The sequence below is a fragment of the Megalobrama amblycephala genome, linkage group LG13 (genome assembly GCF_018812025.1).
Source record: "Megalobrama amblycephala isolate DHTTF-2021 linkage group LG13, ASM1881202v1, whole genome shotgun sequence".
NCBI classification, from domain to species: Eukaryota; Metazoa; Chordata; class Actinopteri; order Cypriniformes; family Xenocyprididae; genus Megalobrama; species Megalobrama amblycephala.
This window is the reverse complement of record NC_063056.1, coordinates 40,618,967-40,639,265: the sequence shown is the minus strand read 5'-3', so window position 1 is coordinate 40,639,265 and position 20,299 is coordinate 40,618,967. Positions and strand designations below refer to the sequence as shown.

Genomic DNA, 20,299 nt, shown 5'->3' with positions numbered 1-20,299 from the left:
TTTGTGTTACTTGTGTAAAATAGGTTTATTAAAGGAAATGAGGGTGAAACTGTAAAATTCCAATAAAAATGCACACCTGTGCCAAAATATATGCATTTGACATTAACACAGGCAACATTATCAAAGTTAAAAATGTCATGGACGCACAAGGGTTAAATCCTGTTATTCCTGGAAACTGGAACTGCTGGATTCCTGATGGTTTTTTTTCCTATTAAATAAACTCATATTTAGTTGTCAAATGGGTTTCTTTTCCACTTTTGCGTCAAAAGGTGAAACAGCTAATTCCATTAGTCGTAAGCCTAGTTTAACCCAGTGGCCGGTGGGTATCCGGCGTGACCGTCCACTGGGAATCTGTGACTGATGACAAACGCAGCCCAAAGCCAGCTCTAATATCAGCCAGCAGTTCAGCGCTGAAGTCTGACGACAAGACTGCCGGCAACACTGATAAGTCTCAGACTCTCAATAAGCCACTGAGACGAAGCTCAAGCTGTTGCCAATTGATTACCTTTATCACTGTACTAAAGCACCATCTATATCTAATTGCAGCTATGACTTTTCATAGAAACAGACTTGTAGGCGCTGATGATGATAACGGCTGCTCTCGTCCTAGAATAACCTTCAATATCATCCCCAGATTCATTATTAGATCTGCTGCTAATGAATGGAAATGCAAACAAAACCATTCTTACATAAATTACGGCATTGTGATCAAACTCTTTGTGAAGTATCATGCGTAAAACGTTTGTAATTTTTAGGTAAGAAAGGGCTCATCGTTTTACAGTTTAGGTAAAAATGGTTTTACAAACAATTCAAAACTCTTACACTGAATTGAATGCAACAAAATTTACATAAAACTTGTGTGTACTGCAGATGATTTCCATCAGAATGGCGAGTCCTTTAACAATGCATCATGTCGACCTTACAGATATAATGCAACCAAAAATGAAAAAGCTGTCCAACTGGAATTTTTTTGCATTGGTGATAATGTTTGGCCCTTTTTCAAGCTTAGTTCAATGGGAAAAGATTGGTTCAAAAAGTCTTCATATAACAGCGACAGACAGACAGACAGACAGACGATAGATAGATAGATAGATAGATAGATAGATAGATAGATAGATAGATAGATAGATAGATAGATAGATAGATAGATAGATAGATAGAACGATAGAACGATAGAACGATAGAACGATAGAACAATAGATAGATAGAGCGATAGATAGAACGATAGATAGATAGATAGATAGATAGATAGATAGACAGAACGATAGAACAATAGATAGATAGAACAATAGATAGAACGATAGATAGATAGATAGATAGATAGAATGATAGATAGATAGAACGATAGAACGATAGAACAATAGATAGATAGAGCGATAGATAGAACGATAGAACGATAGAACGATAGAACGATAGATAGATAGATAGATAGATAGATAGATAGATAGATAGATAGATAGATAGATAGACTTTTCTTTTGTCAAATCAACTTCAATAATGCTGTTCAGATAACATAATATTTTGAGTTTCTGTTGATTAAACCAATCGCCTTCATTGTACTAACTCAAATTTTTAATTTCAATGAACTCAAAATTTTAAGGCAACCAGGCAACTTACTTTTTTAAGTTAAACCAACAATTCTTTTTCACAGTGTAGAAAGATAGATATTCAATCAAAATGCACCACAAAAAAATTAAAATGGGATACATTGAGAATTTCTTTCACCTGAGAAAGAGATGTTGAAACCCTGGAAGGAAATGGAAAAGTCGGAGATGAAGCGAAGCTGGGCCTTGAAGTTTCCGTACAGCCCGGCGTTGACAGGCGGAGGTCGTTGCGAACCGGTGAGCCGGGCGAGGGGTCGTGCAAAGCTGCCGTTCTCCGTCAGGAGCAGATAGTCATGGTGATCCTCCAGGTGAAACGCATGAAACGTGAACTGCACACCTGAACAGATGAGGACAATTTTTTTTTTTTTTTACTTCTGCATCAGGATGCATCAAGTCAAAGGAAATTACTCTTGAAGTCTTTAAGTAAACAAGATGCAAGGTTTTCTTTTTTTTTTTTTAAATAACTTTTCTTCATTAAGGGGGCATTAAATTGATCAAAAGTGACAGTTAATACATTTATAATGTTATATATATATATATATATATATATATATATATATATATGACTGTGCAGGCAAAGAGTATGTGAGAATGTGCATGGGTTAATTTCAAACTACAGGTAAAACAAGTGAAAATGATTGAGATTTTCACAAAAATTAGTTTATTAAGCGCTTGTATTCTGGACGACTGGCACAAATTTGGTACTGTTTCAAAGCGCAGCATTCCAACTTTGTGAATATTATAGCAAATTCTCGATGGCATGAGTCTGAACTAATGAAATATGATTTTCAAACTCATCCTGATGTAAACAAAACGATCTTACTCGCGCTGACTGACAGATCCGAAGCGCACACAAAGACGCCTCAGACAGTGCGCGATCCCGATATAAACATATAAACAGAATTAGGGGCCGTTCACACAGAACGCGTCTTTGCGTCTAAAAACGCTCAGGAGTGGTTTTCAAAAAAAGCACAACAGAACGCGAGAGTCTCGAGACGCGCCTTTGAGACGTGATGCAATAGCGACAATAACGGAAACTAGAATGTACATTTCCTGAAGAAAATGTGAATGGTGCTTGCAGTGGCAAAACTCGGCACTCTTGATTAACATGATGCTAACATAATTACCGTCCTGCTAGGATGTTTTTAACAAGATGCTAACATGATTAGCATGTTGCTGGCATGATGCTAACACCCTTAGCATGCTGCTACCATGTTTTTAGCAAGATGCTAATCATGTTAGCATAATGCTAGCAAGATGCTAACATGATTAGCAAAATGCTAGCATGATGCTAGCATGATTACCATGTTGCTAGCATCTTTTTAACAAATGCTAACATGATTAGCATTTTTGTTTGCTAGCATTATGCTAACATGATTAGCATGCTACTAGCACCATGCTAACACAATTAGCATGCCACTAACATGATGCTAACACATTTTTATTAGTTTGTGTCATGTTTAAACCCTAAGCTAATCACTATTAGCATGTAGCTATTCACTGCTAGCATGTGTAGCATGTTGGAAGTCCAGTTTGCTAGCATGAGTCAGAAGAGCAGAATTTACAGATACAAGTTTTGACATGGAAAACAAGAAAATAAGATAATAATGAGCGCCTCCCCCGCCATGTTGCCATTATATAAAACAGTCATGCCAACTCACAACGCTAGCCCCGCCTCCAAGTTCTTCTGATTGGTCCACTGTTTTGGAACTGACATTGATGAGCGGCGCTGCGTGTAAAAGTTGAAATTCTTTTAACTTGACACGGCGTCTTAAAAACGCGGCGCTCGTGTGTGAGGCGCTGCAAAAGACGCGAGACGCGTGCGTAACGGTCATGCACGTCCGTCACGGTTACTTAGAAAAACAATGGGAAAGTAGTGCATTGGAATAGAAAAACGCATTCTGTGTGAACGGCCCCTTACAGTATTTCAAAAATTCTGTCTTGACGAGTATTCACTCTGTTGGGGAAAAACATTTGATGTGTAACATTATATTAGATCTGTTTGGTACAGTAGGTCTTAATATTTAGGCTGTGTTGTTTCATTAATGTGGAATTGTGGAATCATGGAAAAAAAAAAGTTGAATATATATGTTTTTTTCCTGTAGATATGGGTTTTGACTTTGTTTGTGCCAAATTTGGTGGTATTACCAGGGATTTTAAGGTTTGGTTTCGAGGTGAATTTCTTTTGGAATTTCTTTACCTTGATTTTTCTCCAAAAAAAGACTTTGCTGACTATTGACTTCAAACAGTTATACAACAATATTTTTTGAAAATTTACGACTCATTTTGCCAGCATGGGTCACATACACTCACACACACACACACACACACACACACACACACACACACACACACACACACACACACACTCACACACACACACACACACGTATTGAATGTACGTGTTCAACAAATAAAAATACACACTCTATATATTGGACAGAGCTTGGAAGCAATCAAAAGCGAGCTCTCATCTTCCACTGACAGCACATGAAGAGATCTCCTGGGTACGTACCTTTGCCATGGCTGACCTCCAGAGTCCATGTGCAGTTTAATGAGTTGGGATAGAGCTCGGGAAATCCGGGAGAGAGGATGATGCCCTCTGGGCCCCGAACATCGCCTCCACACAGAGCTGCAGTAAGACACATGTAGAATCATAAAAAAGATCTGAAACTTTACAGGAAGCACATTTGCAACTGTTCTCGAATCACTTCTAATGCTATGTTTTCGGAGACTTCTGTTGAGATAAGCAGAGTTCAGCTCCGGGAATTCAAAGAGCAGACTAACCTTCACCGGAAGTAAAAATACCACTGAAAGGTTAATAAGAGTAACGAGAAATTCCTCTACTTTGAGATGCTTTCCACCTGCCGTTGTCTCAAGCAAAGGTCACAATCCATGAAAGTTTTATTAAGAAGGTGAGTGAGCGCTAGCGCCCAGGTAAAACTCTCTCTGCCGCGGTGTAAGAGTGTTATGGATGATTGCATGGGCATTTTTTAAACAAGTCTTTGTGGCAAGTCTGCTGTGTTAGTGCTGTTAGATTTGAGTACGACATTCAAGACTAGGGCTGGGTAAAAAATATCGATTTCTCAATTTTAATCGATTCTCATTTTTACGAACCGATAACGATTCTTAAATCCCAAGAATGGATTAGTCTAGTCTGTTTTCAGTTGATGAATGAGCAGAATATGTAGCTCCTCCCATCCAATAAATCGCAATAATCTTTGTTACTTTTAATATGAAGCAAAGTCTCAGATTTCAAATGACGTCCATCTTACTATGAGATTCAGAAAATAAACACCGTTTTGGCGCTGTTTAATGTGGCGTGACAGATCGCTTTAGCGCCTCAGTTAAAGAGAAGCATGTGATCATCCTCTCCTCCGCTTTAATACCAGTTACAGCATGAAATAAAAATGCATGAACATCTGAAGGTATGTTAAAATATACAGTACAACTTACTGAAATCCGTATCATGTCTCGTGTAATCGCTCAATCAGTGCTTCAACCTCGGAAAGACGTCAATAAAACAGCTTGTAAACAATGTCAATTGACGTCACATTTACCTCAGAAAAAAACATATTCAGTGACCATAAACTCATTAGTCAGCTAGAAAAATGAACTCTAGAAAGCAACATTCTGATAAATATAGCTATGCACCGTTTTACATTATCATTTTTAATGTTCTTCAATATTTAATGCATGTTTGAATAAATCAGCCGCGATTTAATGTTTATATTTCAAAAAAACGAATTGGAGTAGAAATATGATGATGTAATTCTAAACTTTATTTATTAATAAAAACATCATTGAGTGTAATTTAAGTGTTTGTATATAAATAAGTTAATTTAACCTTCAATATTATTACAGTAGCTGACTCTCATGTGTAGTTTACAGCATTAGTTGAGAGATTTTTTTCCTCTAGAAAATTTGCCATGTGCTGAAACTGAAATACTGCATCCAAAATAATCGAATCGTAATCGAATCGAATCGAATCGAATCGAATCGAATCGAAAGCATGTGAATAGTAATTGAATTGAATCGCGAAAATTGTGTCAATACCCAGCCCTTATTCAATACAATTAACCACTCTGTTCTGATCTCTCATTTGGAGCACTGGGTGGGCATTCAGGGAAATGCCCTTTAAGTAATAAAAGGTTCTCTGTTAGTATTGGTGAATTTGATTCAGATGCAGCTCCTCTTACATGTGGTGTGCCTCAAGGTTCTATTCTCGGACCGATTTTATTTTCCTTGTATATGCTTCTCCTGCAGTCAATCTTTAAGGAACACTGCATCTCCTTCCACTGTTACGCTGATGATACCCAAATCTATCTGTCCCTGGGATCTAATAACTTGGTTTGGGATACTTTGGTGGCTTGAAGCTTTATTTTTCACACAAGCAAGTGCGGGATGAGTTAAAGTGCCTCTATTATGCTTTTTTGAATATTACCTTGTGTAATATAGCTGTTTGTGAATGTAAAAGTTTTAAAGATTCAAAGTTCACAACAAATAAAGTCAATAATTCAAGTCTCACTTCTTGTTGCATTCCTAAGTATTAATGTAACAAATTTGCATAATGAGTTTTGTTCGTGTTGTTCATGTCTAGAAGATGCTGTTTTCAGCGCTGTGAATCACTTTGGTGAGATTGACACGGTAAAACCGACACCATCGTTACTGTTTGTATCACTGTGAATCAAGTGCTGAGGAAGAGCTAAAATCCAAATATGGTAATGGGTGTTTCATTTCTGACACGCACTGTAAGCAGTCGACCAATCACAACAGACTGTGCCGTCTGAATCTTCGAACGAACCGTTTCAGACTCTGTGAGAAATGAGGTGATGCGCAATATATATTAATGAGAAAATTCAAGTGTTTTTTGATATTAGATGCATGCAAATCTATTATAGGAGACTCCAATACACAATTAGGAACCTTTAATATAGCATCACTTAGAATTTTGTTCAAATCTCAAAAATGATAATGACGCTTGGCTTAGCAAACACCAGTAATAATACTGAATTTCAGAAACTTTGACATCTAATTGCACACACAAAAAAGTGAATGTATATGACTGATATGTGTATGAAGAGATTTCCAATAGCTCAAATAGTAGAGCTTGGCACTAACAATGTCGATGTCATGAGTTTGAATCGCAGGGAATGCATGAACCCATTACAAAATACTGAAAATATAATAAAAAATGAATTTATGTGAATCAGTTGTGAAACCATGAGCAAAATCTGCATTAAAAACTATCATGCATATGTTTGCAATTTTAGGTGAAAGTGAAATAAGAATGGTATCATCACATTACAATTAAGCAATTTGCACAGAAATTCATTTGAATGCCCAAATATTCATGTAAATTATCAACTAAATATGACAATTTTTGTAAATTGGTTTTAATAATGATTTACAAAGAATTTTATTTTGCTTTGTTCGCAATGCTGGCTCTTTCTGTAAACTGCCGCATCAAATTTTACATAAAAATCGATGTGCAGATGAAGGAATAAATAATTTTGTTTTAAAAAATGGGAATGTATTAAAAAAAATGCTTAGGAAAAAAGCTTCTGCCACTGCATAAAGGATGTATAAATAATATAGAATTGAAAAGTACTTCACGCTCTTCACATTCTATTCTATAAAATATTTCAGATGTGTCCAAATAAAAGAGTGAATTTGGAAACATTTTTAAAACATTAACAAAACCACCTGCCAAGGAATGTTGAAGTGAATGCTGAATTCACATGCATTGGACAGACTATTGATGACGAACAGTCAAACCAAAATGTATTCAGACACCTTGAACATTTCATTCATTAATGCAGTTTATTTACTATAGTTTAAAAAATGGTAATAAAATATGACCAGATCTCAGATCTCATTAATCTTAATTATGTCAGAAAACACTTAAGCAAAACATGGTCAGAATAATTTTTGGTTCCAAATTTGTATCCATTTTACTGGTAGTCCACTGTATGAAGAGTTTTTGGGTATAATATGTCACAGTTTATTTTGCTATCCTCACTTACATAAATTAACTATAATGTCCTGCACCTACTAGTAAAAATATGTCAAAAATATCTGAATAAGTTTTGGTTTGACTGTATATGTGCAATCAGGGACTCTGAAGCTCATCTCTAATTGTGTTTCTTCTGAACACAATCTGTCAATTGAAGAGCGACTCAAAGTGTCTCAAGAAACCTGATCACAGGGTCTTGTACTAAAGCGAAAGCTGCAATAGGCTGGTGGCATTATCTCAGCAGGGATTAAGATATTGATTGGGGCAAATATAGATCTTGAGTAATGGTCAAGCCAAAGAAACAACATTTCAGTCCCATGCTAAGACTCGACTGTGGAAACTAGTAACAGCCAGATCAACAAAATGCGATAAGATTCCAGAGACAAGCAATTTGTCTGTTCACATCAGACGCAACAAAATCAATCACAAATCACAGCCAATCAGAAGAGCATGTGGGCGGAGTCTCTCTGTAAGTGCACTGCACTCACAATCAAATCAATCACAAATCACAGCCAATCAGAAGAGTGTGTGGGCGGAGTCTCTCTGTAAGTGCACTGCACTCGCAATCAAATCAATCACAGCCAATCAGAAGAGTGTGTGGGCGGAGTCTCCCTGCAAGTGCACTACACTCGCAATCAATCAATCAAAATCACAGCCAATCAGAAGAGTGTGTGGGCGGAGTCTCCCTGCAAGTGCACTACACTCGCAATCAAATCAATCAAAAATCACAGCCAATCAGAAGAGCGTGTGGGCGGAGTCTCCCTGCAAGTGCACTACACTCGCAATCAAATCAATCAAAAATCACAGCCAATCAGAAGAGCGTGTGGGCGGAGTCTCCCTGCAAGTGCACTACACTCGCAATCAAATCAATCAAAAATCACAGCCAATCAGAAGAGCGTGTGGGCGGAGTCTCCCTGCAAGTGCACTACACTCGCAATCAAATCAATCAAAAATCACAGCCAATCAGAAGAGTGTGTGGGCGGAGTCTCCCTGCAAGTGCACTACACTCGCAATCAAATCAATCAAAAATCACAGCCAATCAGAAGAGCGTGTGGGCGGAGTCTCCCTGCAAGTGCACTGCACTCGCAATCAAATCAATCAAAAATCACAGCCAATCAGAAGAGAGTGTGGGCGGAGTCTCTCTGTCAGCACTGCACTCGCAATCAAATCAATCACAAATCACAGCCAATCAGAAGAGCGTGTGGGCGGAGTCTCTCTGTAAGCACTGCACTCGCAATCAAATTAATCAAAATCACAGCACAGAAGAGAGTGTGGGCGGAGTCTCTCTGTAAGTGCACTGCACTCACAATCAATCATCACAAATCACAGCCAGCGTGTGGGCGGAGTCTCTCTTTAAGTGCACTACACTCGCAATCAAATCAATCACAAATCACAGCCAATCAGAAGAGTGTGTGGGCGGAGTCTCTCTGTAAGTGCACTGCACTCGCAACCAAATCAATCACAAATCACAGCCAATCAGAAGAGCGTGTGGGCGGAGTCTCTCTTTAAGTGCACTACACTCGCAATCAAATTAATCAAAAATCACAGCCAATCAGAAACAATCTTTATCACAGAATAACCTTGTTTACTCACAGTTTGAACGTTCTTGTTTACTTTAATTTATTTTCAAGATCGGAGGTGAATTATCCATCGTCGCTTTCAGTTCAACAATAAAGGTCATGCAAAATGATATTCAAACTCACATTAAATTATTTTAACATTAAGAAAAGCACATATCATACTTTTTTGTTCTTTTATCATGTGTCACGGCATCACATCTGGTGTTAGTACACTAAAATTATGTACTTAAGATACAGGCAACATCTTAACTGAAAGGGAACCTCACAAGTGACCAGTTTGGAGAGCTCTACATAGGGATAGTTCACATACAGTTCATTTCAATGGTGTTAATATAGTGGTAAGCTAACAATTCAACTCAAATAAGAAAATTATACGGTGCACGCACATGTAATGGGTAAAAGAGGACCACTTTTAACAAGAATTACAAGTATATCCGTGTCTCCCACATCATCTCGCTAAACTCATCACAACGAGGATCTTGGGATCTTCTCCATGAAGGATTACAGCAATTCTGCATTAGTTTTTGAGCAAAAGAAGATATGCATAACGATACATACTCCTCCTTTTTTGGAAACATACTTATTATGCCTTAAAATGCTACAGTACTTTAAACAGAGCCACAGTATGTGAACTGGGCTGCAGTCATAGTCGGTGCTTCTTGAGTTGCCCAAACTAAGGCCTGAACTTCAGAATTCAAGGAATGAAGGCATATTTCCACAGCGACTTCACCTTTAATGATAATGAATGTCATCGTCAGTCCCTGCGAGGCGATGAAAGAGTCTAGCGCCCCGGGCACAACATCTGCCTAAACCTCTTTCTCTCTTTCTTCCCTCCGGCACTGTGAAGTACCCAAAATATTTCCTCCATATTCAGTTCATTCAGAATGACATGGATTCATTAAAATTAAATACGCCAAATGGGCCAGACCAGCGATGAGTGCTCTTTTGGAAATAAAAACATTTTACCAGAAGGTTAAAGTTAACTTTTTTAACACTTTAGGTATTTGAGTGTAACCGAATTGACCCTGTTTACTTTCTTGATAAAGATCCTGGCATCATTATTATTATTTAAATGTTCATCTTCAATTAAAACTTCTCCCTGATCCAATCAGTTCCTAATGGATAAAATCAACTCCTGTCCTATATTTAATTTCATTGAACAGCTTGCTGCACAACGGGTTGTTTCATGCTGAAAGTGTATTAGATGTCTTGAAATAGAGACTTGAGCATTATAGTCAACAGTCTGGAAGCAAACTAAACATTTTCAGAGTTTCTTCTGGTTTATAATTAACACTTAAGCTGACAATTATGTCCAAATGAATAGACGGAGACGCTCGTCAGCTCTCATAATGCCACAGCTGCTCATAAGACAAAACTTTCTCACAGACTTTTTAAGAATAGAATATTCAGTAACACTTTGGACTTCTATATATAATGCATATGGATGGGAATCATTAAGAGTGTAACATTTCCAGTTCCTTAACAACATTTTAGACAATAATAGTGAGCTTGACGAAGTGTTAGTATGAAATTAGCACAGATTATGCCACCGCTATGTTTACATTGCATTTACAGCCCTGTCGTTCTGCTTTTTTATAGGAATAAAAACCATTTTGTTTAGTTTGATAAGGGTCGCTTCAATTCTAAACTGAAAGCGTCTGCTCTGTTCATCCAACACGAGCTGCAGGAATCACAGTTCACTGATCACGTGACGAGAGTAAGGCGAGATGACTGACGAGACCATGGCGGAGGATTTGTTGCGCAACAGAGCCTAAGCATTTGATAAATGTCTTATCATGTTGAATGCACGCTTGGCACCACTGCTCCCTATACACAGAGTTCGAAAGTAAAATGCGAGTGTGCGTTCAAAAGCAATTTCTTAAAAATACTGTGTAAAAAATCTTGTCTCATCTCATGAGCTAAATGTCTTGTCACACCCCTAGTACATGCATATGCTAAAGAAAAACTAAAACAATATTATTTTTGGCAACATATATTTTTTATGTTCTGATTTTTAACTACACCAGAACAACCCGTTTCGACAGAACCATTTTTTAATTAAGAACTGATGGTATTTCCTGCTGTCAGAGAAATTACATTTTAGATGAGATTTGCAGTGCGAATTAAATGTGATGAGAATCATTACACAGGCTCATACAGTCAGGCTTCAATTAAACACTACTGAATATTCTTGCAATAGCTGAATGTAGAAATCAAAGAAGCATTTAAATGGGTCTAATGGAGCTGTGTAATGGAGATGACAGCTCACCGTCACATGTGGGCAGAGGGTGGCTCCACCAGTGGTTCTTCTCACAGACCAAGCGCTCCTCGTGGCTCAGTCTGTATCCGGGCTCGCAGCCAAACCACACCACTGAGCCGATGGCCAAGTCCTGCCCGTAACGCACCCCGTTTACCGGCACGCCGGGATCCAGACATGAATGAGTATCCAGAGTGACACCTGAAGCACAGCGAAGGCAAAAGGAGAGATTAATTGACATAATTTAAAGCAATAGATAGAGAGATGGATAGACAACATGTTATACATTTATTTTATTGTGCATTAAAGGTAAATGTGCAGTTTCAGGAAAAAACAACGCAAACTTACTAAAATTATTTTATTTTATTGGAATGCATTGCACTGATGATTGTATTTATCATTGTTTTATTTGTTAATAATCCTTGTTTAATTCCATGTAGAAATATAAAATTAGATACAAAAATTCAATTTAATTTTATTGTGCATTTAAGGTAAACATATAGTTAAAAAAAAAACATAAACAATGTAAACTTACCTAAAATAATTTTATTTTATTTTATTTCATTTCATTTTATTGCATTGCAAATTGTATTTATCATTTTTATTTTTATTTTTTGTTAATAATCCTTGTTTACTCCATGTAGAAATATAAAATTAAGTACAAAAATTCAATTTAATTTTATTGTGCATTTAAGGTAAACATATAGTTTAAAAAAACATAAACAATGTAAACTTACCTAAAATTATTTTTATTTTATTTTATTTTTTTTTTTATTTCATTTTATTGCATTGCATTGCAAATTGTATTTATCATTTTTTTTTGTTAATAATCCTTGTTTACTCCATGTAGAAATATAAAATTAAGTACAAAAATTCAATTTAATTTTATTGTGCATTTAAGGTAAACATATAGTTTAAAAAAACGTAAACAATGTAAACTTACCCAAAATTATTTTAATTTAATTTAATTTAATTTAATTTAATTTAATTTAATTTAATTTAATTTAATTTAATTATTATTTAATATTATTATTTTATTTTATTGCATTGCATTGCAAATTGTATTTATCTTTTTTTTGTGTTAATAATCCTTGTTTACTCCATGTAGAAATATAAATTTAAGTACAAACATTCAATTTAATTTTATTGTGCATTTAAGGTAAACATATAGTTTAAAAAAATGTAAACAATGTAAACTTACCTAAAATTCTTTTAATTTAATTTAATTTAATTTAATTTTTCATTTTTTTTTAATTTTATTTAATTTTATTGCATTGCATTGCAAATTGTATTTATCATTATTATTATTATTATTATTTTTTTGTTAATAATCCTTGTTTACTCCATGTAGAAATATAAAATTAAGTACAAAAATTCTATTTAATTTTATTGTGATTTAAGGTAAACATATAGTTTAAAAAATGTAAACAATGTAAACTTACCTAAAATTATTTAATTTTATTTAATTTTATTGCATTGCATTTTATTGCAAATTTTTATTCATCATTATTTTTTTGTTAATAATCTTTGTTTACTCCATGTAGAAACCTAAAATTAAGTACAAAAATTCTATTTAATTTTATTGTGCATAAAAGGTAAACATACAGTTTCAAAAAACAATGTAAACTTACCTAAAATTATTTGATTTTATTTTATTTCATTCCATTGCATTGCATACATTTTGTTTGTTAATAATCCTTGTTTACTCAGGTAGCAATATAAAATTAAGTAAATATATAAATAAATTAGATTTTATTGTGCATTAAAGTTAAATGTACAGTTTCAGGAAAAAAAACAATGTGAACCTAAAATTATTTTATTTTTTATTGCATTGCATTGCTAATTGTATTTATCATTACTTTATTTGTTCATTTATTTTTAATGTTTACTCAATATGAATTTAAGTAAAAACATTTATTTGACAGCATTTATCGTTGTAAATGGCTTGGAAATACGAATGCACAGTTTTTGTCAAGCCACTAAAGCTCGCTAAATCGCAAAAAGGGGGGAAGAGAAAAAGAGATAAAAGGCAAAAAATAGAGAGGAGTGAGACAGAATACTACAGAGAGAAATCCTCCAGCTGTTTGCTTGTGTGCAGAGACAGATACCATTCGGGTTGAAATATCATTTTCAGGCAAAAGGCACACGGTCAATAAAGACGGCTGACTCACTTTCATAAAAGAGCTTAAAGCCACTGTTAGAGCGACTGTTATCGGTGGTGAAGAGAAGATACAGGAAGTTGCCGCTGCTGAACAGGAACTGAGGGACTTGGGTGCCATTTAGAGAGGCGATTAGGGGCGAGAGGAGATTAGGCCCATCGTGAACCTCTAGAAAGTCATAATTGAGTTCTGTCTGGAACCTGCCGGAAATAAAAACAGATCAAAGAAAGGAGATAAAAAAATTACAGGGTGAAATGTGTTTCTATCCTCACACACAAACACACACAGAGCTCATTACCCATGGCTGCCCAACTGTTCCTCGTTGACCGCCTCTCTTAATGAGAAGTCACAGACGCGGCCAGTGTTCACACTGCTGTTTATTGATGGGATCAAACCGCTTTGTGATGTGTGAATAAACACAGATCTGCTGCGGTGAGCCCGCTTTTAATGAAATCGTTGAGCTAATAATGAAAAGGCTGTAATTTACTCATCCTCATGTTGTTCCAAACCTGCATTCTTTCTGTTTTCAACAAATTAACATTCATTACAATGATACCAAAAGAAAACAATTTAAAAAAAAAAAAAAAAGCACAATAAAATCGTCTAAAATAATCATGCAAGCTATTCTTCTGTCTTCTTATATCATCTTATCATTGCGTGAAAAACAGAACATATATTTTATATATATATGTATATATGTATATATTTTATATATATGTATATATAGACAAGTTTTGTGCTTTTTTGTAATATATATAGCATCAAAGCATTGGAAAATATTTTTCAAAATGTGAAATATTTTAATTTAAATGTTTATATATATATATATATATATATATATATATATATATATATATATATATATATATATATATATATATATATACACACATTTAAATTAAAATATTTCACATTAAAATAAAATAACCATGTACTAAAATAACCATGTAAGTATTCTTCTGAAATCACAACATCATTGCATGACAAATAAAGCAATATATGTGTGTGTGCGCGTGTGTGCATGTGTATATATATATATATATATATATATATATATATATATATATATATATATATATATATATACATAGATACATACATACATACATATATTATTATATAATATATAATCAATTAATTGCGATTAATCACATCTAACAGAAACGTTTGTAGTTTATATATATATGTATAAGTGTGTGTTTATATATATATATATATATATATATATATATATATATATATATATATATACTTTTTATTTAATTTTATTGCATTGCATTTTATTTCAAATTGTATTCATCATTATTTTTTTGTTAATAATCTTTGTTTACTCATGTAGAAATCTAAAATTAAATACAAAAATTCTATTTAATTTTACTGTGCATAAAAGGTAAACATACAGTTTGAAAAAACAATGTAGACTTACCTAAAATTATTTTATTTCATTTTATTTCATTTCACTTCATTGCATTGCATTGCATTGCATATATATATATATATATATATATATATATATATATATATATATATATATATATACAAACTTTTATATTAGATGTGATTAATTGGAATTAATCAATTTGACAGCACATACACACTATATATATTATAATACATATGTATTTTTTTTTTAATAAATTGTATTTCATAATTAATGAGAAAACTAAACTCTGGCATGACGTATCTTGATTTCTATACAGAAATAAAATTATTGGAAGAACTAAGTATATTATAAATTTTTTGTATTACTGAGCTTTCCTGTAGCTCAGTGGTTAGAGCATGGCACTAGCAATGCCAAGGTCATGGGTTCGATCCCAGGGATTGCACACACTCAGATACAAATGTATAGTATAATGCAATGTAAGTTGCTTTGGATAAAAGCGTCTGCCAAATGCATAAATGTAAATGTTATGTAAATGTATTACAGAAGACAGAAAGTCCTACTGGACTCATGCACACAAAGTTGCATAAAACGATGACAGAATTGTCATTTTTCCAGTGAAAAGTCAAAGAAGAGCCGTCAAGCCCACTGCCGGCGAAACACAATCCAGTCTTTTGTTATCCATCTCGAGGCGTTCGCTCCCGGGAGTCTGTTATATCAAACTCCAGATCTGATGCTATTTCAATGCCCTACTCAGGGGAAGCATTGCAGTGCTAATGAAATAAAGTCAACCATTTGTAACAAGATATAGATTAATTCCATTTCCACTTTCACAGGCGGCCTCGATGGGCGCCACGCCGAGCGATAGATTTATACTCCAAACAGCGCGCCTATGGATCAAGCCCGTCGACATAACACTATGTAATCATTTATACAGACGCTAATGGTGACCGTCTCCCTCGCGCTCTCTCGGTCTGCGCGCCATGACAAACATTACCCGGAAACACGTGAACTTTGCCGCATTCAGCCGAGGCTTACGATTCAATTACGTTTGACATTATACTTTATTAACTAGACTCTTACGCCAGACTGAGACTTTATAAAAACCCATTCGGCCTTCACACCCAAAGGACCCGGATAAAGATATATGAATATGTTGCTTCTGCCTTTTCTAAGCGTGATATGTGCTGAAATGATTTGTCGTCGTGGAGAGCTGATGCCTCCAGACATAATGCCTCAGTGTGTTTCTATTCTCAGAGCTATCCAACAGACCTGTCAAAGCTTATCTTGATGGAGCGTCCCGCCTCGGCCTCGATGACCCACTCGCAGCTCAGGGAATCTTTGTAGTAGCCGGGCCACCCCGGGGACAGAATGACTCCCACCGGAGCGGTGAAATGGCCTCCGCAGGGAGCTGCCGGAAACATTTTAAACACTTGTGAGCAGAATGTTTATAGGAAGAACTTCAGTTCAGCAGAGAAACCTCTGTTTTTGTCTTGTTTTCCAGTAAAATATCTAAACATGCTTTTTAATACAAACCCGATTCCAAAAAAGTTGGGACACTGTACAAATTGTGGATAAAAACAGAATGCAATGATGTGGAAGTTTCAAACGTCAATATTTTATTCAGAATACAACATAGATGACATATCAAATGTTTATTGTTAATAAGTTGATTTTAAATTTCATGGCATCAACACATCTCAAAAAAGTTGGGACAAGGCCATGTTTACCACTGTGTGGCATCCCCTCTTCTTTTTATAACAGTCTGCAAACGTCTGGGGACTGAGGAGACAAGTTGCTCAAGTTTAGGAATAGGAATGTTGTCCCATTCTTGTCTAATACAGGCTTCTAGTTGCTCAACTGTCTTAGGTCTTCTTTGTCGCATCTTCCTCTTTATAATGCGCCAAATGTTTTCTATGGGTGAAAGATCTGGACTGCAGGCTGGCCATTTCAGTACCCGGATCCTTCTTCTACGCAGCCATGATGTTGTAATTGATGCAGTATGTGGTCTGGCATTGTCATGTTGGAAAATGCAAGGATCTTCCCTGAAAGAGACGACATCTGGATGGGAGCATATGTTGCTCTAGAACTTGGATATACCTTTCAGCATTGATGGTGCCTTTCCAGATGTGTAAGCTGCCCATGCCACACGCACTCATGCAACCCCATACCATCAGAGATGCAGGCTTCTGAACTGAGCGCTGATAACAACTTGGGTTGTCCTTGTCCTCTTTAGTCCGGATGACATGGTGTCCCAGTTTTCCAAAAAGAACTTTTGATTCGTCTGACCACAGAACAGTTTTCCACTTTGCCACAGTCCATTTTAAATGAGCCTTGGTCCAGAGAAAACGCCTGCGCTTCTGGATCATGTTTAGATATGGCTTCTTTTTTGACCTATAGAGTTTTAGCCGGCAATGGCGAATGGCACGGTGGATTGTGTTCACCGACAATGTTTGTCTGGAAGTATTCCTGAGCCCATGTTGTGATTTCCATTACAGTAGCATTCCTGTATGTGATGCAGTGCCGTCTAAGGGCCCGAAGATCACGGGCACCCAGTATGGTTTTCCTTCCTTGACCCTTACGCACAGAGATTGTTCCAGATTCTCTGAATCTTTGGATGATATTATGCACTGTAGATGATGATAACTTCAAACTCTTTGCAATTTTTCTCTGAGAAACTCCTTTCTGATATTGCTCCACTATTTTTCGCCGCAGCATTGGGGGAATTGGTGATCCTCTGCCCATCTTGATTTCTGAGAGACACTGCCACTCTGAGAAGCTCTTTTTATACCCAATCATGTTGCCAATTGACCTAATAAGTTGCAAATTGGTCCTCCAGCTGTTCCTTATATGTACATTTAACTTTTCCGGCCTGTTATTGCTACCTGTCCCAACTTTTTTGGAATGTGAAGCTCTCATGAAATCCAAAATGAGCCAATATTTGGCATGACATTTCAAAATGTCTCACTTTCAACATTTGATATGTTATCTATATTCTATTGTGAATAAAATATAAGTTTATGAGATTTGTAAATTGATTGCATTCCTTTTTTATTCACAATTTGCACAGTGTCCACAACTTTTTTGGAATCGGGTTTGTATTTTCCTTTTCCTTTAGCAAAAGTACAACCCCTTTGTTTGGCCTTCCGAAAATGGCAGTTAGCAATTATTTAAAGTGGATCTATAATGCCCCTTTCACAAGATGTAATATAAGTCTCTGGTAAGAAGTGGAACTAAACCACTTTTCTACAAGTTCAAGGAATGTAATTTAGATCAATCTTTCCCAAAAGGCTACATTTATTCCACAGAAACATTTGGAGGATGCAAGCACTTTGAAACCTACCTTCACACTTGGGGATCAAACCACTCCACATCACCTTTCCTGCCTCCAGTTCACACACAATAGTATCCTGAGCCTTGCGTCTTTATGAATCCCTCCTCACACACGACTGATATGGAGCTTCCCAGCTGGAAATTATTACCAAAGCGCTTGGCATTCATAGGCACTCCAGGGTCCGGGCACTCATTGTGTCCAAACGCTGAACAAATAACATCAAAGCAGAGAGCTTGTTACTTGCAACGTGACTTACTTAATGAAATGGAAGGGAACGAGTGAATACATAATGGAATATCAAACTGTAAAAAACAGAGGATTGTGGGTAAACACGAGGGTCTCGTATGTTGCACAGGCATTTGGGGATTATTTTGGCTGAGCTAATGGTGTGATGTTCAGCGAAAAGGATTAAGTTGTTTGATGCTGGTGGATAAATGGCTTATGAATTAAATTGAGGAAAATATGTCCTTCCATATGTCCTACTTGACGGCTGTGCTGAATCAGATTGAAGACAACGCTTCGCATGCCAAAAATGTTGTTAGCAAAAACAAATTTAAGAGTATTAATTCTTTTAGAAAGAATCACAAACTCTTTTAGTTTAGAACAGCCTAAAAAGATTATGTAAATAAATAAATAGGTTTTATTAATATATTTTTTTCATTCTGTTTTTAAAAAAAATAGTTATATATTATATAATACATAAGCATGTAAATAAATAAATGAACAGTGTTTCTTTTTATTGTTAACTAAAACTAAACCTATTAAAAAAAAATATATTATATATAAAAAATACATATAAATACAAAAAAATAATTCAAGCTATATAGATAGTATAAGTATAGAAAAATGTAAACTTGCTTAAGCACATAACAAAATGACTGAAACAAGCTAAAATGAAAATATATATATATATATATATATATATATATATATATATATATATATATATATATATATATATATATATATATATATATATTCTGGGGAAAAACTGCAAACAATGATGTTCTTCCTCAGTGTTTCTGTCTTGTTTTCCAGCATAAATATCTAAACATTCTTAAATCAAGATAAATTTACTGGAGAAGGAAAATTACTGAAGATATTGAGTCTTGATTTCTGAAAAATTTATCAAAATTAAGTGAGTTTGTGCTTAAAACAAGAACAAATATCTGCCAATGGGGACAGAAAAATAATCTTAATTTAAAGGGAAAAATTATTATTTCTCTGACCCCATTAAGCAGATTTTTTTTTTTTTTCCAATGTTGTAAGCAAAAACCCACTTCATTCTGATGCATTTTTCAGAAATCAAGACTTAATATCTTCAGCAATTTTGCTTCTCCAGTAAATGCATTTTGATTTAAGAATTTTTAGATATTTGTGCTGGAAAACAAGACAGAAACACTGAGGAATATCATCATTGTTTGCAGTGCAACAAACTTGGCCTAATCTCAGTTTCTACATGAAAATCATTCAAAAACAGAAGCACTCACTGCTGTACGTGATGTTGAAGCCTCGGCCGGACATCGAGTGGTCGGCCTGAAACTCCAGCTGGAGGATGTTGGAGTTGCTGGTGAGGTGTGACGGCACTTCCGCCCCGGAGAAGCGTCCCAGAACCACCAGCGTCCACCAGCTCCCCGTCCCTCACCGTCAGGAAGTCGTAGGGAGGCTCCAGGTCGAAATCGTTGAAGGCCAGATGGATGCGGCTGCCTGGTTCGGCGATGATCAGCCAGACGCAGTTGAGGTTGTTGCCGTAACCCTCGGGATAGTCCGGAGACAGAACGGTTCCCATTGCAGCCGTGAAGTTGGACATACAGGGAACTGAGAGGAGGTGGAGATGATGGTTAAAAGCAGCAAAGACTAATCAAAATTCACTGCATGATAGTTCAAAGAGCACCTATCGTGCTCCCTGAAACGCCTCCTGAGACGCAGGCCAAGTCAACTATTAGTTGTTAATTTAAGCCATTAGCC

General features: G+C 35.7%; 1 protein-coding gene across 1 annotated transcript in view; it reads right to left on the bottom strand.

Annotated features, from left to right (window-relative positions):
* The window catches only part of csmd3a (CUB and Sushi multiple domains 3a), a 343,356-nt gene that overhangs the window by 204,070 nt on the left and 118,987 nt on the right, over window positions 1–20,299 (bottom strand). The window contains 9 exon segments of the mRNA XM_048153480.1: window positions 1,726–1,941; window positions 4,120–4,236; window positions 11,470–11,658; window positions 13,629–13,816; window positions 16,270–16,408; window positions 18,341–18,407; window positions 18,409–18,536; window positions 19,822–19,951; window positions 19,953–20,149. Coding sequence (XP_048009437.1) covers window positions 1,726–1,941; window positions 4,120–4,236; window positions 11,470–11,658; window positions 13,629–13,816; window positions 16,270–16,408; window positions 18,341–18,407; window positions 18,409–18,536; window positions 19,822–19,951; window positions 19,953–20,149 — 1,371 coding nt within the window.